The following is a 26,343-nucleotide window of genomic DNA, read 5'->3' on the forward strand; positions in this document are numbered from 1 at the left end:
CCCCTGGAGGGCGATTTCTTGCTTTCTGTCTTTCTGTCTCTCCCTGCCTTTCTGGCAAGTGTGCACGCCCTATAGCAAAAACCTCTCAAAAACAAAAAAACAAAAACAAAAACAAAAACCTTCTGCTGGATATATGTCCATGTGTGCTCAACATCCCAAGAGGAGAATGGAGGTGAAGGGACTGCAGTGTGGCCATCCCTTCGGGGGGTGATTTCTTGCTTTCTGTTGCTCTGTCTCTGTCTCTCCAGGGAGCACACACACACCCTATAGTAAAAATCCCTTTCTCAAAACAAAACTCATGCCGAGCATATGTTCATACATCCCCAAAATCCCAAGAGGAGAATGGAGAAGGGATTGCAGCATGGCCATCCCCCTTGTGGGGATGATTTCTGTCTTTCTGGCAAGCGCATCCACCCTATAGCAAAAATCTCTCTTAAAAAAAAAAAAATTGTCTCAGCCCATGCACCTCTTTAAACTACTGGATTATGAATTTTTGCTATCTGTAAAGCCTGAGTATCGAAATTTCTAAAGCAGATTTTCTCAACTCTTCCAAGAACACAAAACCCTCCTTTCTTTTTTAAGAATTATTTTATTTAATTTTATTCATCATCATTATTATTTTAATTTGACCAGAGAGAAACAGAGACAGAGACAGAGAAAGGGAAAGTGAGAAAGCAAGCCACCAGGTCCAGGATTTGAACCATAGTTGGCCATGTGGGAGCCCAGTGCACTTATCCACCACACCACCTGCTGGCCTAACAAAGCCCTCCTTTTTAAATCATTGAAAACCTTAGTGTTCCGAGTCCAGCAAGAGGCTTGGTGGTTATGGCACTGGATCTCACATGGTAGATTGTGGTTCGCATGCTGCGCCCGTGTGCATGAGTAACCAAAATCCTTAGAGAAAGGAGAAGCGATTGTAGCATGGCCATCCCCACTAGGGGGATGATTTCTCACTTTCTCTCTTTCTGTCTCTCTGGAAAGCGTATGTGACCTATGGCAAAAACCTAATTAAACAAACAAAAAAACTCATGATGTTCTGCAAATAGATGTTTTTCTCTTTTCCACATATAAAAATGTTATAGAATTTATTTTTATATTAATTTTATTATTTACCATTATTATTTTGTTTTAAATGTGCTACAGGGCACATGTACTCACCAGACAGAGACAGAGAGAGAGAAAAAGTGAAAAGCAAGCCGCCAGGTCCAGGACTCAAACTACAGTCAGCGATGTGGGAGTCCAGCACCTCAACCATCATGCCACCTGCTGGCTCCTAAATATGCTTTTCAAACCATATATTCTGATACTGTCCCCAAGAGACAGAGGCCACCAGTTCCGACCACTGCCACCATATAAAGAATAACTACTCCAAACTTTGGAGTAGGGCTGATGACAAGGACATGTGCATTAGGAAAAACTCCCTTTTTTCACACCTCACCCTCCATCAACCAAGTTTCCAAGGATCCCAGCAGCGGGCCCTAATCATTCTTCTCTCTTCTAGAGTACATCCCTTAATGACAGAACAGGGGTACAAACACCCTTTGCACCAAGGTGAATTGCTTAACTTCTCTTTTATTATTATTATTATTATTAAATGACACAGTGGAAGTATAAAAGTTGTCTAGGTACAAACAAGTTACAGAATGATGCATATAAAAGTACTATCAACTATATGTGACAATTTTATTTTGTTTCTATTTTCATCATTTTCTATCAGTTTCCAAGAAAGTGATCAACTCCAGCATTTTTCTTAATCTAGCCCTGCATGACTGTAATTCCTTCGTGTCCACGGCCAACATCCTTGGATGGAAACCAAGTGCTCTGGGAGAATTCAGATATTTATATTCCCACATCTAATATAAAGGAATTCATAATTGTAATCAGACATTACAGACTTAAAAATGGAATCAGGCCCTTTCAATACTTTGGCATCTCTATATATCATTTTAATCCAGCAACGAGGCCTCTCAGAATCTTCTGATTTGTAAAGTATGGCTGAAAGGGACCACAATTTTCTGCATTGATGGGACCAGCAGATGGCATAATGGTTATGTTGCTGGACTCCCACATAGTCAACCGTGGTTCGAGTCCCAGACCTCGCAGTTTAAAACTCACACTGGGGGTGGGAGGGACCAGCAGATGGCATAATGGCTACGTCACTGGACTGCCACATAGTTGACTACAGTTTGAATCCTGGACCCAGTGGCTTAAAATCACACCTGGTGTGTGTACGTATGTGCCCAAGATCCCAAGAGGAAAATGGATGAGAAGGAATTGCAGCGTGGCCATCCCCCCTGGGGGATGCTTTCTGTCTCCCTGTCTCTGTCTTTCTGGTGAGTGCACACGCCCTATAGCAAAAACCCCTGTCTCTGTCTTTCTGGTGAGTGCACATGCCCTATAGCAAAAACCTCTCAAAAGAGCAAAACAAAACAAAACAAAAGACTCACACTGGGGCGTGCATGTGCATGCCTAAAATCCTAAGAAGAGAATGGATGAGAAGGGACTGCAACGTGGCCATCCCCCCTCCCTAGGGGGTGATTTCTCACTTTCTGTCTGTCTCCCTGTCTCTCCAGCGAGCACAGGTGCCTTATAGCAAAAATCTCTCTAAAACAATTAAAAAAAAAAATTCTGCATTGAGAAAAAAATTTCTGATTATTCTGGAAGGAGTGAACACTGACTAGCATCACAAAAAGGAGTTTCGACGGGGCTGGCAGGTGGCATGGTGGTTAAAGGCGCTGAATTCTCTCTCTCTGGACAAGTTAAAAAAATAACAATAACAAATGCAATTAAATAAATACATAAATAATTCCTTTAAAAAATGGAGTTTATAATTTTCAAAGATAACACAGAATCAACACCCCATAGAGAATGCCAATTTTGCCAACTACAGCCCCTATCACTCATGACTGTGGAAAACACTTGAGCTGACAGTCAGTGTGCAAGTACCCGGCAGAGGTCTGTCCCAAGAATACCACGTGACTTTTGCCAATCAGGACCTGTCAATCGTAACAGTCAGTTGTTTTCAGTGAGATGGGCTATAAATGCTCCATTAAAAATTATTAATAAATATCAACGTACCATTTTACAGATAGTACTTAAGAGCTCTTAATATCTGCCTAGCCCAGGAATAAAAATTGACCTTTAATAAGACTTTTGGAGCCCAAATAAGTAGGGGTTAGCCCTTTCATAGCTCGTCTGTAACTGCATAGCAGGGTGCCACAAGGAGGTTAAACAATGCCATCTTTTAACAAGCATTTTCTGGTACTTCTCCCAAAGCCTGTCTCTTCATGCTTATTTCACATTCTTTATATAACAAAATAAACTCTTTGTATTATAGCAATATTAAAAGAATTATTTCCCCCTTTACCTTTTAATTAAATCTTCCAGTAGAAGCCAAATGCTCTAAGGAGAGAAAAAGTACATTGTTCAAAGTTCAACTTTAGACAGTAATTCAGATATTGAGACCTAATTATAAATGGTTATCTAAAAAATAGCTACATTTTGAAAGTCAAACTTTATAGGAATCAGTTTTTTCTGGTTTAATATTTTATAAAATGCTTTAAAAACACAAATGATGGGCCAGCAGATAGTGTGGTGGTTCAAGTGCTGGATTCCCACATGGCTGACCACGGTTCAAGTCCTACAGCTGGCGACTGGAAATTCACACCGGGCACATGTGCATGGGTACCCAAACTCCTGAGAGGAGAATGGAAGAAAAAGGATTGCGGTGTGGTTGTAGCTCTAGGTTGATTTCTTACATTCTCCCTCTGTGTCTCTTTCTGGTGAGCACACATGCCCTACGACAAAAATCTAAAAAACAAAACAAAACAAAAAAAACACAAATTGAGGGCCAGATAGGTGGTGTGGTGGTTAGGGCAGCTGGATCCCACATGGCCAACACTTTGGTTCAAGTCCTGGACCTGGAGGCTTGAAAATCATGCCAGTTGAGTATGCATACATGTCCAAAATCCTGAGAGGCGAATGGAGGAGAAGAGATTACAGTATGGTCATCCCCCCATGGGGTACTTCTTTCTCTCTCTCTGCTTCCCACCCTGGCAAGCACACAGATCCTATAGCAAAACACACACACACTCACACACACACAAATGAATATTTCCCACAAATCCACATAACACCACCTGGAGGAAATTTAATTAACGTGCCATGTTAAAAAGCAGAGCACAGGTTATAAAGACCTGTTCTTTTTTTTTTTTTTTAACCTGTATATTTTTTTTAAAGAATGTACAAGATACTAAAAAGCCCTTTTATATTTCACAAACTTAAGGCCCTCTGAAATACTTCTTAAAGACAATTCATTTTCTTTCAAGTCAAATCCAATAAGCTAGATGACAGAGTTAGCTTTTATTCACAAATGCAGTAAAACACGTGGGGCTAAGTGTTTTGTAGAAATGACAATTTCTACAAAATACAAATATTAGTGGTGCATTTTGATAACATTAGAACAATAAATAAGTTATTTAATACATACAATTTTAAAACAAATGATACCCCAAGTGGAAATGTCATCTCTTCACTGCTTGAGAAACACGAAGCTCTTGAACATTTGTACTTTTCCCTGTCTCGTTGCTTAGGTGGTTGTCTGAAACGAATAGAAGAATAGAAGCAGACATTAACACTTCCCAGGTCAAAGCAGGCAGATACAGTGACCTATATTTTAGGATGTTATATATTTAGTAGTCTGAGAGTTCTTGAGATTGCTTAGGACAATGAAAAACACATTATTTTTTAAGCATTATTAAAGAAATCAGAAATATTTATTAAGTACTCGGGATTCACTCTGTTTATTCAAAAGTGCTTTCTGACCTATTTTTTTTTCAAGTTAACTTTATTTATTATTATTATTATTTTCCAGTTTGATCAGGGAGAGAGAGAGGGAAAGTGAGAAAGCAAGCCACCAGGTCTGGGACTTAAACCGTGGTCAACCATGTGGGAGTCCAACGCCTTTAACCACCATGCCACCTGCTGGCACGACCTTTTCTTTTTCCACTACATGAAGAGAACATAACCTAGAGTAATCCTACGTGTTTTTATGAATTTCACTCTTTTAATATGAGACTACTTCAAAAGGTTCATAGGAAAGCTGAAGTATGAAATTATTTTGGTATAAAAGTTTTAAAATCCATGAAGCTTTTCCATAGTAACATACTTTCCTTAAGCTTCTAAAGACCCCTCATACATAGGGATGAAAGCTGCAAGAAGGATGAGGTGTTTATCAGCATTTTGAGGGATGCCAAAGCTCTTCAATTAAAACACAGCCAAACCATCAAATAGACATATTTCCCACAGCACCCTCTTGAGGCAAGAAGAAAACCAGCACAGTTCATATCTTCCCACCGAATTACAAAACTATCCACGACATCCTAGGACATGTTCTTAAGAGCCCCATGAGGGGACCAGCAATTAGCGTAATGGCTATGTCGCTGGACTCCCACGTAATCAACCACGGTTCGTGTCCTGGACCCAGTGGCTTAAAACTCACACTGGGCGCATGTGCGTGCATGCCCAAGATCCTGAGAGGAGAACGGAGGAGAAGGGATTGCGGCGTGGCCATCCCGCCAGGGGGTGATTTCTCGCTTTCTGTCTCTCTGTCTCTGTCTGTCTGGCGAGCGCACGTGCTCTATAGCAAAAAAAAAAAAAAAAAAAAAACTCCCACCCCCCAAAAAAAGAGCCCCATGAGTGGGACCAGCAGTCAGTGTAATGGCTATGTCGCTGAACTCCCATGTAGTTGACCACAGTTCAAGTCCTGGATCTGGTGGCTTAAACTCAGGTTGGGCACGTGTGTCAGTGTGTGTGCCCAAGATCCCAAGAGGAGAACGGAGGAGAAGGGATTGTGGTATGGCCATTGCCCCTGGGGTGTGTGTGTGTGTGTGTGTGATTTCTCACTTTCTGTCTCTCTGTCTCTCTCTGTGTCTCTGGAGAGTGCATGTGCCCTGTAGCAAAAACTTCTCCAAAAAATACAAAAAATAAAAATAAAAAAGCCCCATGAGTGTTCAGAGGAGCCAAAAATCCCTATGACCAGGCCTTGGGCTAAGGCAACAACACAGACAGGGCCCTCGTCACTTCTGCTCAATTTCTTCTGTTACAGGGGTAAAGGAGATAGAAGAGTTCTAGATTAAAAGAACCAAAAAAAAGACTTAATATCCAAATGCAACGAAAATGCAATGCAAAAAGTAGATTCCTGAAAATACACAAGTCCCCTAACCCCCAAACACTTTTTATAAGTGACAAAACAAACAAAACTTTCTTGTGACAATGGAGGTAACGGGGGAAAAAGAATATAAAATCAGACAATCGACACATCTTCAGCACTGAAACCACATGCTGGATTTCCTGTCTAAAGACACTCTGAAGTCCAGTTCTGTTAGTGCTCAGCAGCTTATTAGCCTGGAGGCTAGTACCACTCCTTCTGTCCGGGTAACAAGATGAAAATCTCTTCCTCAATTTTAGGCAAAATCAACAATTTCACTGGCCAAAATAAAATGAACAATTTCTTGGAGTCTGACAATAATGCAGCAGTAAAACGTGATGCTCAGTGAGGCTGACCCACAGAGAAGGCTCTGGGTTCCCATCTGAACACTCCCTGAGTGTGGGGCACCCATGTGCCCACAGTCCAGGGCTGGCTGGGTGGGGTGTGAATGGGCTATAGCACCAAGGCCTGCTCTGTTGGGGGTGCTGTCTCTCTCGCTCATGGAAGAAAACAATCAATCAATCGATTGATTGATTAACAATTTCCTTAGGACAGGATCTTTTTATGTCTCCTAGCAAAGTGTCATTAAAAAAAATGAAGTCTGTGGGACCAGCAGTTAGCGTAATGGCTATGTCGCTGGACTCCCACGTAGTCGACTGCAGTTCGAGTCCTGGACCCAGTGGCTTAAACTCACGCTGGGCGCGTGTGCGTGCGTGCCCAAGATCCCGAGAGGAGAATGGAGGAGAAGGGATTGTGGCATGGCTATCCCCCCTGGGGGGTGATTTCTCGCTTTCTGACTCTCTGTCTCTCTCTGTGTCTGGCGAGCACATGTGCCCTATAGCAAAAACCTCTCCCCCCCCAAAAAAAAAATGAAGTCTGTTATTTTAGATGTGCAACAAAGCTGCACATAATGTTTTTCTCTACTTAAAAACTCTTGTCTTTAGTGCAAAACCTACTTTGCCCCCAAGGTTACAAATGAAAATAGGGGCAGCATTAATGAATTGGCAATTATTTCAAAGGTGGTTGTGACTTTAGAAACCTCTTTTCTTCAGCATTTTGAAAGTTTTGGTGAGAAAAGTGCTTCTGTCATGTTATGCTTTTAATTTTAAAGTAAGAGTAAATTTAGTTTCAATGTTTCATACTTCAGCCAGGTGAGCTCCTGTAGAGATGCTGTCAAATGAGCTCTGTAGCCATTAGGTATAAAGGAAGTTTTTCTTTTGCAAGTTGAGAAAGTAAGTGGAGTGCTCAAGTGTGTTACCGGAATGTGATGCAATGTTTGGCTGACGGTTCTTTTCAAGTCACTGCACAAAGAGGCTATTATGTTGTGCCAAGACAATTTTTGACGATCAAAAAGTTCTTTGCAGAATTACTGTTCTTCCCCATTAGCTCAGCAGTCGTCTTCATTCTGAACTTCCTACAGAGCTTTCCACAGAAGAGACACCCAAAGCTGATTCTCCGACTTGACCCTCAACTCTCTCCGAGTCTCTGGCTCTTATAAAGAGCATCCGCTTGCTCTGTCTGTCTGTCTCTCTCAGACCTCAAGGGACAGCAGATACCCAACACAGTCCATATGGATGCATCACAGCAGTTTAAGAAACCTACAAAAAGCAATTTGCATTTTAGGTGTTTCCTAAAAGTTTATTTCAACAAGATTTACATTTGTCCTGATTACCAGCTATCTGAGGCCCATCCTGATCTTAAAGAGATCAACTCTTGGGACCAGCAGTTGGCATAATGGTTATGTCGCTGGACTCCCATGTAGTCAACCGCGGTTCGCGTCCTGGACCCGGTGGCTTAGAACTCACAAGCACACGTGCCCTGTGGCAAAAACCTCTCCCCCCCCCCCCAAAAAAAAAGAGAGAGATCAACTCTTCATTGTACTTGGAACATCGAACTATTAACGATCAAACTGAGATCCCACTGCTAATGTAATCAACACATCTGAAAGCTCCTCTAGAAAGTAAGCATTCAGGGTCAGCAGGTGGTGTGGTGGTTGGGGAGATGAACTGCCACAGGGCCAACAAGTTTGAGTCCTGGATACAGCAGCTTGCTTTCTCACTTTCCCTCTCTTTCTATCTCTCTCTGGTCAAAATAAAAAATAATGATAATAAATTAAATAATTCTAAAGAAGGTAAGCATTCTAGAGGCAGCCAGTTGGCATGGTGGCTAAAGCAGCTGAATCAGCCATGGCTGAGAGCACAGTTCAAATACCAGACCTGGTAGCTTGGAAAATATACTGGCTACAAGTGCTTGTGTGCCCAGGGTCCCAAGAAGAGAATGGAAGGGAAGGGACTGCAGTGTGGCCATTTCCCTTAGGGGGTGCTTTCTCACTTTCTCTCTCCCTCTTTCTTTCTCTCCCTGGTGAGTGCACACACCCTACAGCAAAAACTAAAAAAATTAAAAAGTATTCTGAAAGAAATGCAGCTATTTCACTCAGAATTTATTAGTTGTAGATAACTACTATTTTTTTTTTTTGAAGAGGTTTTTGCTATAGGGCGCGTGCACACACCAGAAAGACAGAGACAGAGAGATAGAAAGTGAGAAATCACCCCCGGGGGGATGGCCATGCCGCAATCCCTTCTCCATTCTCCTCTTGGGATCTTGGACACTCACGCACATGTGGACACTCACACACATGCACCTGGTGTGAGTTTAAGCCACTGGGTCAGGACTTGAATCGTGGTCTACTACATGGGAGTCCAGTGACATAGCCATTACGCCAACTGCTGGTCCTGATAACTACTATTTTATCATAAAAAGTATAATGAAAATGGGAAGAACACATAACCCATGACTTCTCTATCTATAGTCAGCAGCCTTGCCTTTTATTTTTCAGTCCTGGAGAGAAAAAAAGAGATCCCTTGATAAAACCTATTTATTCAGTATACTAAAGATCTAAACTGCCGCGAAGACTATCTTTTGTTAAAATCAGGTTTTTCGATACTCTGTATAGAAACTATTTCTAAGAATTTTGCCAAGTTATTCCTACCTCTCCCACTCCTCCAAGATTCTCTTTCCAAAAAGAATTTCACTTTTTGAGGTTAAGCAACATAGGCAAACTATGTTAGGTATAAGGAGAGTTAAGTTAGAAAGACTCCTCCAAATATAAAAATATACAAGAAGAAAATATACTTGCTGCCAGCCAAATGATGAATTTCAGAAAATGCATACCTGTTAGCTTTCCTCCACTGGCTTGTCTGCCCACACTTGGATTTGGAGGCTGAAGTGAAGACCCTTTCAGAAGTGCATTTTGGATCCCATCCTTAGTTCCATGTAAGAAATGAGATAAAATCCCATACAAAAGAGGTCTACAGCAGGAAAGGCAAAAAACAAAAACAAAAACAAAATAAATTTGCAAAAGCTCAAAACAGTAATCTTGAAAAGGTAACTTCTGACATCAAAATGGCCAAGAAATTCACTAGATTCAAAAAATATTTTATGGTTCTTATCCAACTGCAAACGTCACACTCTTTTACAGTGCAGTTTAACTCACACAGTAATTTTAAAACCCAGAGAAAACACATCAACAACTTAAACCTCGTCAATCAACTCACAGGAATTCACTTTTAAACTCCAAAGTCTAGTCTATTTCTAGTACAATAAGCACCTGTTGAACTAATAAATCCTTCCCCAGAGGAGGTCTTATGTCCTGGGAGCCAGACTGCCTGGTTCAAATCCTGATTTTGCCACTTGGCAGCTGAGGGACACTGGGCAAGCTTCTGAACCTCTCTGACCTCATGAACAGTTCTTCCTCCCTAAGTGAGGATAAGCACAGTCCCGATCCCACACAGTGGCTATGTACTCAGGAAGTTAATAAACGCCAAGTGCTTAGAACCACCCATGGCACATACTAGTTACACGGTATACGAAGGTAAGCCAGCCAGGTCCCTTAACCTATAGCTTAGAGCTAGACCCCACATGGCCAATTGTAGTTCAAATCCCAGCCCCAGGAGCTTAAAACACACCGGGCAAATGTGTGTGTAAGCCCCAAAGCCTCACAAGCAGGAGAAATGGAGGAAAAGGGATTGCGGTGTGACTATGGCCTGTCAGGAAATGCGTTCTCCTTCTTCCTCTATGTCTGTCTCGCTGGTGAGCCACAAGCTGTCTGCCAGTTAAACAAACAACAACAAAAGCGACTAAATGTTAGCCACACAGGAGTTGGGTAACAGCTAATATTTAAAAAGCTGCTTGGGGGACCAGCAGATGGCATAATGGTTATGTTGTTGCACTCCCACATAGTCAACTGTGGTTTGAGTCCTGGACCTGTCAGTTTAAAATGCACCCAAAATCCCAAAAGGAGAATGGAGAAGGGACTGTGGTGTGGCCATCCTCTCTGGGGGGTGATTTCTTGCTTTCTTACTCTTTGTCTTTATCTCTCCAGCGAGCACATGTACCCTAGAGCAAAAATTTCTCCAAAAAAATTAATTAATTAAAATTAAAAGCTACTTGCAACCAGCAGATGGCGGAACTTTTACACTGCTGGATTCCCACGTAGTCAACCACAGTTCGAGTCCTGGACCTGGTGGCTTAGTACTCACATCGGGGATCACTAAGACATGGAACCAACCCAAATGTCCACAAATAGATGAATGGATGGAAAAGGGTGGCACATGTACTCTGTGGAATACAATCCATTCATAAAAAACAAGACCCTGACATTTGATAGAAAGTGGTCAGATATGGAGGATCTATTGCTGAGTGAAGCAAGTCAGGCTATGAAAGAAAGATATTGTATGTATTCACTTAATATATACGACTATCCACACTTTATTGTAGAAATCGAAATACTGGAGGGCGTAAAAGCAGTGAAAATAGTTATGGACGCTGAAGACAGTGTGGAACGGGGCAGGAGAAGGGAAGCGTATAGAGAAGGATAGCAAGAAAACAAGTAGAGAGGCAGGACATTAGTGGGACATGGAAATGGTTTATTACCTGTTGATGATGACTTGTATAGTATTCTCTACTGGACTGGTCTGAGAAGTATTTCGTGTTGGATAAATTCTTTTTACAAGTCAAATGATATATAGTAGTTGAATGTTTAAAAAAATAATGAGAATAAATAATAATAATAATCAGAAAAAAATTATGTAAAGCTATTTGATGATGACGTGGATAGTAATGTCTCTGTCTTGACTTATATGCATGGTAATCATGCTGGAAAAAGAAATGTAACACACTATAAAGGTATGTGTGATTCAATGTAATATAAAAAAGATTATGATAATAATTAAACTAAAAAAAAAAAAATCACGCTGGGCACATGTGAATGCATGCCAAAAGGATAACGAAGGAGAAGGGATTGTGGTGTGGCCATCCTCCCCGGGGAGGGGTGATTTCTCACTTTCCGTCTCTCTGTCTCTCCAGTGAGCACATGCGCCCTATAACAAAAATAAATAAAAATAAAAAGCTCCTTTATGGAGGCCAACAGGTGGTGTGGTGGTTAAGGTGATGGATTTCCACATGGTTGACCATGGGCCAAGTCTCAAACTAAGTGCTTGAAAATAAATAGATAAACTGGGACCAACAGTAAAGGCTATGTCGCTGGACTCCCTTGTAGTCGACCATAGTTTGAGTCCCAGACCTGGTGGCTTAAACTCACGCGGGGCACATGTGTGTGTGTGCCCAAGATCCTGAGAGGAGAATGGAGGAGAAGGGATTGCAGCGTGGCCATCCCCCCAGGGAGTGATTTCTCGCTTTCTGTCTGTCTCTCTCTGTCTTTCTGGTGAGGGTACAGGCCCAATACCAAAAACCTCTCAAAGAAAAAAAGATAAATTAATAAATGTATTTTTTAAAAAGCTACTTTACAGCTCATAAAACACTCTTTTTTAAAAAGAATTATTTTATTTCATTCATTATTTATTTATGTATTTTTAATTTGACCAAAGAGGTACACAGCAAGAGACAGAAAAGGAAAGTGAGAAAGCAAACTGCCAGGTCCAGGACTCCAATCACCGTCAGCCAGGTGGGAGTCCAGCACCCCAACCATCACACCACCTGCCAGCCCCTATAAAGCACTTAACTCTCTTCATTTTATCTTCACCTCATGATGACATCATGTCATCCCCAGTTTATAAATGAGTAGACCATGCCTCAGGGAAGATTTGCTAGAGATTCTCACAGAGAGTGGATAAAGTTTACACCTGACCCTTAGTCCCCATGTTCGTTCCTTTTCAACACGCTGCCTGAAGAGTTGCAGCCGTACCCTTGCACAAGTGAAAGTTCCTATGCTGATGAGGACAGGTATGACAGAAATGCTGCCCTTTGTCTCTGGTTCCATAACTGAAAATACTTAAGTGGGTTTATCTTTTGAGATATCTAATCATTAGCTGGCATGGCTTAAAACATGGCACTCCCTTCAGAAGACGAAACTTGGAGGCCAGGCCTTGGCACAGTGGTGACACAGCTAGACCCACACCAGTCATGACCTAGCCTCCCTGAACACACTGAGTATGTGCATGTGTGCCCACGATCCTGGCCAGCCAAGACTAGGAGTAGATCAAGGCTGGTCCCAAGATGCTTCAACTCTTGAAAGTATCATCTATGAGTATAAAATAGGTCATTTGTTCACTTAGACAAATCTTTCCCAAAGTGTTAACTAGTTCACGATGATTTTTCAATGCTTAAATTTTTATTTTCTAAACTGACATACAACAAAATTTAATTAAGATTAAAAATTTTGAGTTGGGACCAGCAGTTGGCATAATGGCTAAGTCGCTGGACTCCCACGTAGTTGATCGCAGTTCGAGTCCCAGAGTCGGTGGCTTAAATTCATGCCAGGCACATGTGCGTGTGTGCCCAAGATCTCAAGAAGAGAATGGTGGAGAAGGGATTGAGGCATGGACATCCTCCCTGCAAGGTGATTTCTCGCTTTCTGTCTCTCTGCCTCTCTTTCTGTCTTTCTGGTGAGTGCACATGCCCTATAGCAAAAAAAAAAAAAAATCTTGAGTTTGCTGTTTTAAAATGTTATTAGAAAATATGTAAATAGCACATTTAACTTGCAATTTCATGGGTCTTAAGGTTTTTTAAATAACTGAAAAACAATAATTTAAAGAAAAGTATAGCCTCATAATATCTTTAATTCTGAAATGCAAACCTCTGAAAACTGAAATTTCTTCATAAATTTGGAACAAATTCATTGGTTAGCAGGGCTTGACCTAACATAAGACTATTTTAAAATTTATCTTTCCTTAAGTGAAAATTGTTAAGTTGAAGCAAATGGCATAATGGCTACATTACTGGACTTACATGTAGTCAACCACACAGTTCAAGTCTCAGACCCGGCATCTTAAAATTCATGCTGAGCACATGTATGTGCATGCCAAAATTCCTGAGAGGAAAGGGGAGAAGGGGTTGTGGCATGAACATCCCCGCAGGGGAGTGATTTCTTGCTTTCTGTCTCTCTGGTGAAGGCATGCACCCTATAGCAAAAACCTCCTTAATAAAAAAAAGAAGAAAAAAATGGTTAACTTTCACTGAAAAATACTAATGTGACTGGGGAGTGTCACTTTAAACATATTTGGCATATATATGTACTATACCACTTTTTTTTTTTTTTTGAGAGGTTTTTGCTATAGGGCACATGTGCTCACCAGAAAGATAGAGAGAGGCAGAGAGACAGAAAGCAAGAAATCACCCCCCAAGGGGGATGGCCACATCACAATCCATTCTCCTCCATTCTCCTCTCAGGATCTTGGGCACACACGCACACACGCCTGGCTTGAGTTTAAGCCACCGGTCTGGGACTCGAACCACGGTTGACTACATGGGAGTCTAGTGATATAGCCATTATGCAATCTGCTGGACCCCATACCACCTTTTTAAAAAGCAGGCACTGTGGTGGTTACAAGGCTGGACTCCTACCTGGTCTACTGTGGTTCAAGTCCCAGATCCAGTGGCTTGGCAATCATGCTGAGCATGTGTGCCCAAAATCCTGAGAGGATTACTGAGAAGAGGGGACTGCAGTGTGACCACACCCCTAGAGGGTAATTTCTCACTTTCCCTCTGTCTCTGCCTCTCTCGCAAGCACACAGACCCTATGACAAAAACGTAAATAAAGAAAATCTGAAAATGTCTGGATTTTCAAAGTACATTGGCCTCAAGGGTTTCAGCTCGACCACTGTAGATCTGTACAAAGTATAATATGAATAGTACACAGGTATGGCAAACCATGAGTGCTCACTGAAATCAGGAAGGGAGAGCTTAAACTTACATCAAACTTCTTTAGAAAAAACAAAACACTGCTCATCAACTTCTTATACTTTTATCTATAGCAGATATCTCCAAAGTTACCAGGAAGCCAGCGAAAGGGTAAAGGTTGTTCATTTCCAGCAATGGCTAAACGCTGGACAACAATCTCTTGTACTACATTTCAATTATGCCATGCCTCACTGCTCATTCTAAGCCACGGACTCCTCAAAATTATTTTTCCTAGTGTCCTCAATTCTACCATTTTTATGGTTTTCAAAAATTGTCAAAATTCACGCTTTTGAAAGTGTTACCCACTCTTTTGTTTAACCCTCAAACACTCAGATACAGGGTTCCGGGTCCGCCATTGTGATGGGTGCAACTGTAACACAACCCTCCTCAATGCTTAGGCATGGGGAAGGGCCCGGGGTTGCATGCCAAGGTCCCCCTGTTCATGTGGCTGTGCACGCATGTACCTGTGACCTGGCTGAGACGAGGGTGAATCACAGCGTTAGGATTCCACTGGGGGTGCCTCTCACTGTCTGTCTCTCATGAAAAAAATAAACAAAGCACAACAGTAACAAATGCAGTGTTTAACTATATCCATGAATACTAGGTTCTATAGGATGTGAATAATTATGTGAAAAAGATTCCTTAGTCAAGTAAGTTTGGAGACCCTGAGTTCAGCAATGCTCTCTGGTCCACAGGGTTTCTCACAGCGATTGCTGTGCTATACTGAAGCGCACTGACTCTCCAAGCACAGACGCTGTACAGCAGCCTTCCTACCCAGAGCACTTTTAGTGGTGAGCATCTCGGAGAACCAGCATTACACTGGTCACACTCCGGGAACAATGATTCCCAGACCGCGACACTGCAGAAATCAATATTCACCGCTACATCTCCAGGGTGAGAGTAAGCACTCAAAAACGTTTAAGTAAACCAAAGGCCATTGCATATGTATTGCAGTAGCAAGACACTGAATACAACCTCAACATCACCAATCAGAGAACGTATTAATCATTTCTGGTACATGGAACACTACAGAGTTGCTTAAAACAAAAAGGAAAGACATGATGGGACCAGCAGTTAGCATAATGGCTATGTCACTGGACTCCCGTGTAGTTGACCACAGTTCGAGTCCTGGACCAGGTGGCTTAAAACTCACGCTGGGCATGTGTGCGTGCGTGCCCAAGATCCTGAAAGGAGAATGGAGGAGAAGGTATTGCAGTGTGGCCATCCCCCTGGGGGGGTGATCTCTCACTTTCTGTCTCTCTGTCTCTCTCTGTCTGGCGACCGCACACACCCTATAACACAAACCTCTCAAAAAAAAAAAAAAAAAGAAAGAAAGACATGATTATGCTAGGGAGGGATGGGACTAGGATGGGTGACCCTTCACAGATACCACTAACGTTTTATATAGCTGAAAACTTCAAGAGGCAAAATATAACACTCCAAGAGAGGTGGGAACACAGATGTCTGTTATGTCACTCCAGACTTCTTTAAATGTCTGAAATCACTCATAATTTTAAAAAGAAGAAAAATGGAGATTTACATATGCTGCCATGAACCACACCACCTGCTTGCCCCTAAAACGCCATTTCTAACTGGCTGCTTTATTAGGTAAGTACACAGTGCTATAACAATGTTCCAATCTGCATTATCTCCAAACTGTACTTATTCAGACCAAGTTTTTGCTTTCAAATTGTTTGCGTAACTGTGTTCTTTTTAGTCAATTTAATATTAATACGAGACTTAAAGAAACTATAAATCAATGGAAAGTAAGAAATGTTTACTCTTCTCTTTTTATCAAAATCATTCTGATTTTATATAGGTTATTTTTCTTGGTAACTGGAATTCTATGCAGTAGCATTTTATTGGTACATATATGTATAAAGAGTACATTGAGAGACTACAATAAATACAAATAAATTTCACGTACTCCCATTTCTCAGTTTTCTTTGTAGTGAAAGAACAAGCAAATGGTTAACTATAAGAAAGAATGACATACACATGTAATAAAATTACAAATCAAATCCTAGCAAAACACAGAAACTTGAGGGGAAAAGGAAAGGAAGAGGAAGACCGACTGTCATAAAAGAGTTAATATCTGAACACGACCAATAAAGATGAAAGACGATCCACCAAGAATTTAGAGGGAGAAGAAAGCCATCCAGGACTTCTGGGCTAAAAGAACAGTTTGTTCAAGGCCAAGAAGCATGACATTGCGAGGTATCTCCAGGACAGAGTCAGCTGTCAGATGTGAGCAGGTACAATCAGAGACGGGTGGGGCCTAGAACATTACGCTAAGTAACATGAGTTTCACTCAGACACAATGTAAAGTTATCAAATATTTTAACCAAAGCAGTAACTGCCTTATAGAAAGACAGCTGGCAGCATGAAACATAAGTTGGAAAAGAAAATGACTGGCAGGCCAGCCCTGTGGCGCAGTGCTGAAGAACTGTGCAGAGGCAGCCAGACCCCACGAGGCCAACCACGGTGGGGTCCCAGCCCAGGCGTGCCAGCAGGCAGGTGTGCGCACGTGTCCAGAATCCTGACAGGATGGAGACATGGCAGAAAAGGATGTGGCATGTCAGGGCCTCACTGGGGGGTGATTTCTCTGTCTTCCTCTCTCCCTCTCTTTGGCATACCTGTTAGCCCTCTCTGACATTTAAAAAAAGAAAGAAAGAAAGAGAGAGAGAGAGAGAGAGGGAGAGAGAGAGAGAGAGAGAGAGAGAGAGAAAGAAAGAAAGAAAGAAAGAAAGAAAGCAAGAAAGAAAGAAAGAAAGAAAGAAAAGAAAAGAAAAGAAAGAAAGAAGAAAAGAAAATGAATGGAGCTAGAGAACTAGTCAGAAGCCTCCTAACGAGCACAGTGCAGGGCAGTGAGCAAGGATAGGAGACAACGCGAAGGCCCAGTGAGTGGTAGAGACATGAGAGCAAACCGACAATTTACGTGGACCCTTTGTTCAAGACCTGAAGGTCCGTCCATGTAAGGAACCTACAAGAGGGGGCTGAGGAGATGAAAACAGCACATCTGACTTTTGGATGCCCTGAGTTTGAGATGCCAGCAGATTGAAAGCAGATTCACCAGCACAGAGGCACCATTAACGACCCAAGAACACTTGGAGGGGGGAGAAGACAAGACAGAAAGAAAGTGGAGGACAAAACGTGGGAGTGCCCGCAGTTAACAGGAACCCTCAAGGGGTCAAAGAAACTCAAAGCACTACTAGGGACACAAGAAAACAAGGCAGTAAAGGAGAAACAAAGACAATAAACATAAAAGATGACAAAGAGTGCTTGAAGGCCCAGTCTCAGTGACACAGGCACCACGGCACCGCCAGGCAATACTGAAGACACATGAAAGGCCTGTGTTCAATCCCAAACCAACCTAAAGCAAGCCGGGCTGGCAGCACATGCTGGTAATCCTAGCTAAGGCAACACTGGGGCAGATCGAGCCATGGTGAGACCCTGCCCAAAATACCCACCTCTTTCTATCTCCATCTCTCTCCCATTAAAAGGAAAAAAAAAATGGGTTTTAAGCAATATTCCCAATATTGGGAAACACTGCGGTAAGTCAAACTGAGCTTTTCATATTAGAAATATATCTCCACCCTTGGTGCTAGGATCTTGACACAAGTACAAGATAATGGTGGAATTAAATCCACAAACAGTAATTATACACAAGGGTTTGTGGGGAAATTAAATTTACTGGGCATGTAATTTAAAGCACGTTTTTAGTACAACAATTATACCATGAATCAGAATGAAAAAATTCAATGAATGTTTAGAAAGAGAAAGCGTAAGCCTTCAAAGAAATGTTTTGCTAGAGGAATACAGCTTTGAGCTATGTTCTTAGGCCTCCTAAGTACATTTTTTTGAGAGGTGCCATTTAGGTACCCTCTGTAAAAGGTTTAAGAAACACTGACATAGACATAAAAACTACTAACAGAGAACTAAGAAATGACCAGAAAGTGGCTGCCCTCCTTTTCAAGAGCCCAGTTTCAAGATAAAGAGTGAAGAGAGAACGTAAGAGGCAGGGAGGCAAAAGAGGGTAAAAACATGGTGAAAGCTGAGGGCTGGTTTTCAGGAAGGCTGGTAGTGATGGGACATGGAGCAGTGGTCCGGGGGTTGGGAGCTGATAAACGTTTCCAGGAGAGGAGGGATCTAAGCACATGCCTACAATTAAATGAAAGAAGCAGTAGAGAGGAAAGGTTAAATAGGAAGAGCACGGCAGAGAGAGGAAAACTTGAGGACTAAAAAGCAGCAGATCACGAAGCCAAGAGGAATGACCCTCGGAAAGAAGAGACGCTTAGTCCTCCGAAGGAATTCTGGCTCCAGGGAGCAGAAAGGAGCAGAGACCTCCTCTGACCTGTTCGCTGCCGACAGCTCAGATTCAGTACAATGCTTGCCACGCGCTAGATCTGGTAAGTGTCTGCTGAACTAAAATAAAATAAAACCACCACTGAGCAATTATGATTCTGCTATAACAACATCTGAAAACACAAAACTTCTTACATTGTATTATCCTTTGATTCTTCAAATGCATTTAATTCACGGATGAGAAATTGTCTGTCCAAGGGAACTACAGGTTGACCAGATTCTGAGGGGAAAAAAATGTATGAAAATACTTGAGTTTATTAATCTACAAAGCAAGTATAATTTTTGACAAGAACTAGGTGATTTTATGACTTTCAGAATATCTGTTCTATTAAATACATAACTCAATACAGCCTAACATAAACTCACTTTTAAACACCCAACTACTTGGTTGGAAAAATAGTGTTCTTGCAATTAGACTACAATACTGGGCTTCATAAGTCTGTTTACGAATAACTTATTTTTGAAAAACATATATCCATTTGGAGGCAGGAATTCTAAAAGGAAAATTAAATTTAATATGAAGTGCTGGCAAAGATGTGGAGCAACCGGAACTGATACTCTGCTGGTGGAAAAGCAAAATGACAGAGGCACTCTGGAAACCACTGAGCAGCTTCCTTATCGAGGTAAGCATACCCCGTCATGCCACTCAGCAATCCACTCTTAGTTACTTACCCAAGGGAAGCAAAAACTATGTTCACACAAAATCTGTGTTTATGGCAATTTTATTATAATTGCCAAAAACTAAAAAGAAACTTAAAATCCCTACCAACTGACTATAGGTAAATAAATCGGCATAGCTGTACAACAGAATCTATTCATAGGGACAAAGCAACGCAACTGACCCTCGCAGGCATGATGCTAAGTGGGAACACAGACTCAGAAGGCTGTATCCCACATGGTTCCATTGATACGACCTTCTAGAAAAGGCAAACCACACGTACAGAAAACGGAAGCTCAGTGGTTGCCAAGGGTTGGGGGAGAGAGGAGGCTGACTACAAAGGGTATACAAGTATCTCTCAGGTGACAGAAACGTTCTGTATCTTGATTCTGCTTATGGTGGAGATTACATGATTATATGTATTTGACAAAATCCACCAACTGTACACTAAACAGGTACGTTTTCTTATATGTAAATTATGCCTACAGTTTTATTTTATTTTATTATTTTTTTTTTTTGAGAGAGATTTTCGCTATAGGGCGCGTGCGCTCGCCAGACAGACAGAGACAGAGAGACAGAAAGCGAGAAATCACCCGCCAGGGGGGATGGTCACGCCGCAATCCCTTCTCCTCCATTCTCCTCTCGGGATCATGGGCACGCACGCACACGCGCCCGGCGTGAGTTTTAAGCCACCGGGTCTGGGACGCGAACCGCGGTCGACTACGTGGGAGTCCAGCGACATAGCCATTACGCTAACTGATGGTTCCCTTGATTTTATATTTTTTAGAGAATTATTTTACCTGGGGCCAGCAGAAGGCTAGAGGTTATGCTACTGGACTCCCACATGGCGGGCTTTGAGTCCCAGGACTGGTGGTTTCACTCTCATGCCAGGCCCATGTACGTGTGTGTCCAACATCCCAGGAGGAGAAAGGAGGAGAAGGGATTACGACGTGGTCATCCCCACTGAGAGTGATTTCTCACTTTCCCTCTTACTGTCTCTGTCTCTCTCTCTCTACTAAGCACACATGCCCTAAGACAAAAACCTCTACGAAAAAGAAAAAGGATTATTCTATTTAACTTTATTATATTATTATTTTCCAATTTGCTCAGAGAGAGAGGGAAGGTGAAAAACCAAGCTTCTGGGTCCAGAACTTCAATCACAGTTGGCCATAAGGGAGTCCCAACACCTTAACCACTATGCCACCTGCCAGCCCCATACCTATAGGTTTAAAAAAGTCGAATCAGATGTCAGCAGGTGGTATGGTGGCTAAAGTGCTACACTCCCACATGGTTGACTGCAATCTGAGTCCCAGAACCAGTGGCTTAAAAATCACACTGGGCGCATGTGGGTGCATGTCCGAAATCCCAGGAAAGTGGAGGAAACGAGACTGCAGTATGATCATTCCCCTAGAAGATGATTTCTCACTTTCCCTCTCACTGTCTCTCTGGTGAGGGCACTTGGCCCATGGCAAAAACCTAAGGGAAAAAAAAAAAAAAAGCTGAATCATTTCATATAAAACTTGATAACTAGGACCAGCAGGTAGTGAAACGGTTACGTCACTGGACTCCCACATAGTCAATAGCAGCTTCTCCCAAGAAGAGAACAGAAAAGAGATTGCAGCACAGCTATTCCCCCAGGGGATGATTTCTCGCTCTCTGGTGATCGCACAAGCCCTATAGCAAAAATCTCTCTCAACAAAACAAAACAAAACAAAACAAACTTGATTACCGTCATTGTATTTCTTCTAGGGAAGCCTAAGACATCAAATTGATATTTCCATAATTTGTTTCCTTTTTGAATGTCAACAGTATTACATAGCCATCTAGTACAAACTGAGGAAACTAAAGATACTGACATTGAAGATCCTTAAGTCAGTCATCAGTCTTTACACAGTTAACATATACGCTCAGCATTAAATAAAGGATCTATGATGGAAAGTTCTAGCTTCACAAATAAAGGAGGCATTCTCTATTTTTTCCTAAGCACGGCTCTGAAGCATGAATTAAAGCAGAGATAAAGCGTGAAACAAGGGAAGCGAACGACGGACACACGAGGCGTTTTTACTCATGTCCCCAATGGTCTACTTTTCCTCCTCCCACCCCGCCCAGAGGTAACCATTTTCTTGAGAGTTAAACAAAGCTAGTCATTGTCCATTTTTTTTGGAGAAGACATTTAAAAAGTTAGCAGACTGGGACCAGCAGATGGCATAATGGTTACATAGCTGGACTCCCACGTAGTCGACTATGATTTGAGTCCCTGACCCGGTGGCTTAAAACTCACACCAGGCACGTGTATGTGCGTGCCCAAAATCCCGAGAGGAGAATGGAGGAGAAGGGATTGCGGTGTGGCCATCCCCCCTGGGAGGTGATTTTTCGCTTTCTATTTCTCTGTCTCTCTAGTGAATGTGCATGCTCTATAGCAAAAATCTCTAAGAAAGAAAAGAAAAGAAAAAGACTGGCTGCAAACAAGATTCTGGATTGTCAGAAAAGTCATGACTGTATTTTTTCTATGCAAAAATGTGATGACTTTTCTGACAACCCAATAAAATGTCAGTAATTGTTTATTCTCAACATCAGAAATTGTGATGATTTCACAAAGTATGCATCTAGTTTAAACACTTATTTATTTTCTCCTATAATTTAGTAATTCAGGAGAGAATCTGCTTAAGCTAGAGAAAGAGCCCAAGTGATTTTTATGTTGTAATCACCCAGATGACACTGTTTGGGTGCCTGGAACAAAAGCAATGAAGATTTCCATGCTAAACACTTTCTGAGAATCAGGGGCAAGGGAGCAGCGGAATGGTCTCCAGTGATGAGCAATAGCCACTCACCTGCTATGAGGACAGACGCTGTATACTTATATTTGTTGAATTCCAAATACTCCCGAATTAATTCGTTAATTAGAAGGTTTTCATGAGACAACGGCGGCCGAGGTTCACGTTCATCATCTAGGGCATTGAAAACTTCAGCTCGGATCCTTGCCTTTAAATGACCTAACACTCCCTTTTTCTCCAAAGTGTCCTTTAATACTGTTAAATATAAAATACAATGCTTTAGTTAAAGAATACATTTTGTCATTTGTAGGCATTTGTGGGGTTTTCAAAAAGTTCACGAAAAACATATACTATCAAAAAATGGCACGGATTTCAAATTTGGGGGCACCAAAATAAACTTACACTTGAATTCCATTTCCCTCCGATATTTCTGAAGTCCCCTTATGCTTGATAGAAAATGTTTAAAAGCAAAACGGCGCAACAGCAGTTCTGGATCTAACCCTTGTGATAAACTGAACAAATCACACCAACTATAAGTCATGCTTGTAAGTTGCAATGATTCACTCCATGTATTTGAGCAGACTCAAGTTTGCCTTCACATCTTCACTGTCAGGCTGTAGTTTGATACATATTATTTAGTGAGGAAAAAGAGGAGGACAGAATTATAGTTTACTGGGACCTAAATGTAACCCTCAGTCTCACACATATTTTTAAAAGTATCTCTGCAGCCGAACAACCTCTGCTCTAGAAAGAAGATAATTACGGGCCCAGTGGGTGGCATGGTGGTTGAGGTGCTGGATTCCCACATGGCCGACCACGGTTCAACTCGCAAACCTGGCGGCTTGCTTTCTCACTCTCCCCTTCTCTCTGTCTCTCTCTGGTCAAGAATAATGATAATAAATAAAATTTAAAATAAATAAATGTCTAAAACAAAAAAGGAAGAAGATAATTAAAGCAAACTATATTCCATAAAAGAAATAACTGTGTCATGGTTTGAATTTTCTTTGTTGTTTTCTACAAAAAACAAACAAACAAACAAAACTTTGCTATCTAGAACCCTTAGGGTTTTTTTAATTCATTCTGAGTGAAAAGGTACTACTTTTATTAGAGGAAGTTCTTTTAAAGATAATTATGAATTAATTCCTTAAAACTTTTTTTTTCTTTCTTTTTTTTTTTTTTTGGAGAGGTTTTCGCTATAGGGTGTGTACGCTCGCCAGAAAGACAGAGAGAGACAGAAAGCAAGAAATCACCCCCAGGGGGGGATGGCCACGCCACCCTCCCTTTTCCGCTCAGGATCTTGGGCATGCATGCACATGCACCCAGCGTGAGTTTAAGCCACCGGGTCCGGGACTCGAACCGCGGTTGACTACATGGGAGTCCAGCGACATAGTCACTATGCTAACTGACGGTCCCCAAAACTGTAAGACTTTGAAATGTTAAAACCAGTCAGAAATACAGCCTACATTACTGCCATGTAAAGGAGTCAGGGATGTTTATGCTAAATGTAACCTAACTTCTTCATGAGCCAGGGTCACTATGACAAGCATCAGGCATTTTAATAATGGGCTTTCGCTGTAAAGACTTGGATAATGGGGTTGAACCTGCACCATCCTTTGCAGTGATCTAGGACTTTCTTTTTTCAGATAGTCCCGATGGCTACATGATAATTCCAGGCAATCAACACATCCCCCATTCTAGACAGTGTCTGGAACACAGCACGAGCTCCATGAACGCCGTGGAGGAGCTCTACAATGTAAGCCGTGTGCTATGGGTGAGCTGTATGGAGCTAACTACTGTACTGAACTGGATTATGACGCCAGCTGCTGTCCACTGCAGAACCGATCCCTCGCTTAACGTGTGGGAAACCTCCCCACCCTACTGATGTCATAAACGTGTTGGGTGCAGTGGGAAAAACTGAGTTTGTTTATTTACTCTCAGAGCTTGGAAATAAAAAAAAAATTGTTTTAAGTTTTGATATATAACAACATAAATTCTGGGCCATATGATTGAAGAGATACAATCTTTACTAAACTTAGCGCTTATTTTAAAACCATCCCCTTAACCTTGTTTCAAGTATGTTAAATGTAGTTATCACCCAATCAGACTTTGTAACAGGACCATAAAAGGGAAGTCCAGCTTTATCATACTCTTAGGATCATAATGGAACCCCTGTGTTCTAATTTCATCTTTGGAAATTAGATGGAGAGATTTTTTTTTTCCATTGGCAAGGATCCCGTCCCAATTATTCTGTACTGCACACAGTATAGCTTTGACCTAGGCAGAGAAATGAGAATTAATGAAAATGGAATTAGGAAACCTAGCATGTCTCATTACCACCTGGGCAGTAGATTACCAAGCATGCCTCAGCTGCCCTCTCTAGATGAGCTCTATCTCTCAGAGACGGAAACAAGGTAGAAAAATGTGAGTGTACAAAATGTGTAAGCCCACAAAATTTAAGATAACTGGCTACCAGACTGGTTTTCATTGGCTTTCTTTTGGGTATAAAATACTTCAGAACTGGAGAATGCAGGGTGGAAAAAAAAAAATATATATATACACTTATATATGTGTATATGTGTGTGTGTGTATAAAGGGTCCAGTAAATCTGTATAGGACACCCTCAATCCCTACAGCTATGCCTTCTGGGGTTCTGCATCATTTTACCCTTGCCTCTATTATTATGCTTACAACACTACCATAAAAACATCTTCAAAATGAGGTCCTAATCTGGCCCACAGAGTATCTTTAAGCCCTCTGAAAGTAAAATGCAACATTACATGTGACAGAGAGAAAGGGAGAGACAGAAAGCAAGACTCCAGGTTCAGGACTTGAACCCTGGTGGGCTCTGTGGGAGTCCAATATTACATTACTTCCTTGGCCATGCCTGCTTTACTATCCTTTGCCAGTCCAGGGCCCAAAATACACATGTCCATCACTGGTCTTAACAATGGATCTCAAAAAGATTCAACCCCTCCTCTCCCGATCTGTAAGAACTACTGGACTGAACCTGGAGCTTCCTGAAAACCGGGCCTGGTTTTACTCATTGGGCAGCTGAGTGTATTGATGAGTGATTGAGACTTGGCGCTCTGGTTCATCGGATCCAAGGGCCTCCACGTGAGTCGTGTCACCTGTCAGTCAGCACCTCAATTTCCCGGTCTATGAAGTGGGCATCGGAATGTTTGATCGCATCGGTAGATAACACGTGGCTGACATACAAAGCTCAATCACTGATAATGATTACGTACGACTACTTGTCCGGACACCTGCTGTACACATGTTACCAACGACTCGCACATGACTACCTTTGAGGGAAAAGATAGGAGGAGAATGGCCAGGCCAGGAAACCTTTCTGCGTCTACTTTCTTCCGGTGGAAAAGCAAGGGCTCAGGATTCAAGGGGGTCACAGTTTAGAGTTATGCTTGGCACTAACAATGGTCGTGGGAATTCCGATCATCAGCCCCGAGTGAAAGGCCCAGTCCAGTCCCATGGCCTCGACGGGATGTAGAAGGACGCGCCCAGGGCCCGAGGTGCAGCGGTGTAGACCCCAGGCACCTGCGGGTTCTGCGACTTCTCTAGCTCAAGGCCGGTTAAAAACTGCCCTGGCCAACCACTGCCCAGGGTCCCCGCGCAACGCCGCCACGCCAGCCGGACGCTCCCCGCAGGCCTTGATACCCCGCGACGACCTCCAGAGACCGACCCTACTTCTCCGCGCGCTCTCCTTTCATCCCATCCTTTCCGCAGGATGAAGGCCGGACGCTTCCCGCTAGCACTCACCAGCCTTCAGCTCGGTGACAGTCGCCATTTTTCAACGGCCGCCAGGGGCGCGCCTTAGCTGTGCGCACGCGCAGCTCCGCCCCTCCCCGGTGTGGTCCGTAGCCAATAGACGCATAGCTCTCGCTGCCTCCAGCCCCGCCCTTCTCAGCTTACTCTCTCCACGATTGGGTTGGTGATGAGGGTCCTGAAAGTCTCCACCAATCAGCAAGCGCTCTAGGCGGGCCCTGCTGAGGGAGAAGGGAGCGCTCTGAGTGAGCAGCTCAGAGCCGGTACCTATGAGTGCAGCTAGCTCCTTTGAGTGTAGGGTTAGCCAGCAGAGCCTGTCGTAGTCTGCTCACTGCTCATCTCTGCAGCCTCAGGCATTGATT

At 42.4% G+C, this 26,343-nt stretch overlaps 1 protein-coding gene across 3 annotated transcripts; it reads right to left on the bottom strand.

Annotated features, from left to right (window-relative positions):
- Window positions 1-1,581: 1,581 nt before the first annotated feature.
- On the bottom strand, window positions 1,582-26,072 carry CEP20 (centrosomal protein 20). 3 transcript variants are annotated; one of them, XR_334261.3, is made up of 7 exons: window positions 25,976-26,072; window positions 22,259-22,456; window positions 18,905-18,989; window positions 9,380-9,516; window positions 4,490-4,600; window positions 3,368-3,402; window positions 1,582-1,853 (listed from the first exon to the last, which is right to left on the bottom strand). XR_334261.3 is itself a non-coding variant. In XM_006146567.3 (6 exons), exons 1-5 carry the CDS (start codon window positions 26,001-26,003, stop codon window positions 4,524-4,526), a joined length of 525 nt encoding a protein of 174 aa, XP_006146629.1. In that variant the 5' UTR covers window positions 26,004-26,072; the 3' UTR covers window positions 2,586-3,402; window positions 4,490-4,523. The 3 variants fall into 3 exon arrangements, 2 of the variants coding, with proteins under 2 accessions (XP_006146629.1, XP_014442573.1); XM_006146567.3 differs by lacking the exon at window positions 1,582-1,853 and having other exon boundaries at window positions 2,586-3,402; XM_014587087.2 differs by lacking the exons at window positions 1,582-1,853; window positions 3,368-3,402 and having other exon boundaries at window positions 4,344-4,600.
- Between the last annotated feature and the right edge of the window lie 271 nt (window positions 26,073-26,343).

This window comes from Tupaia chinensis, unplaced genomic scaffold (genome assembly GCF_000334495.1).
Source record: "Tupaia chinensis unplaced genomic scaffold, TupChi_1.0 Scaffold000182_1, whole genome shotgun sequence".
Taxonomy (NCBI): Eukaryota; Metazoa; Chordata; class Mammalia; order Scandentia; family Tupaiidae; genus Tupaia; species Tupaia belangeri.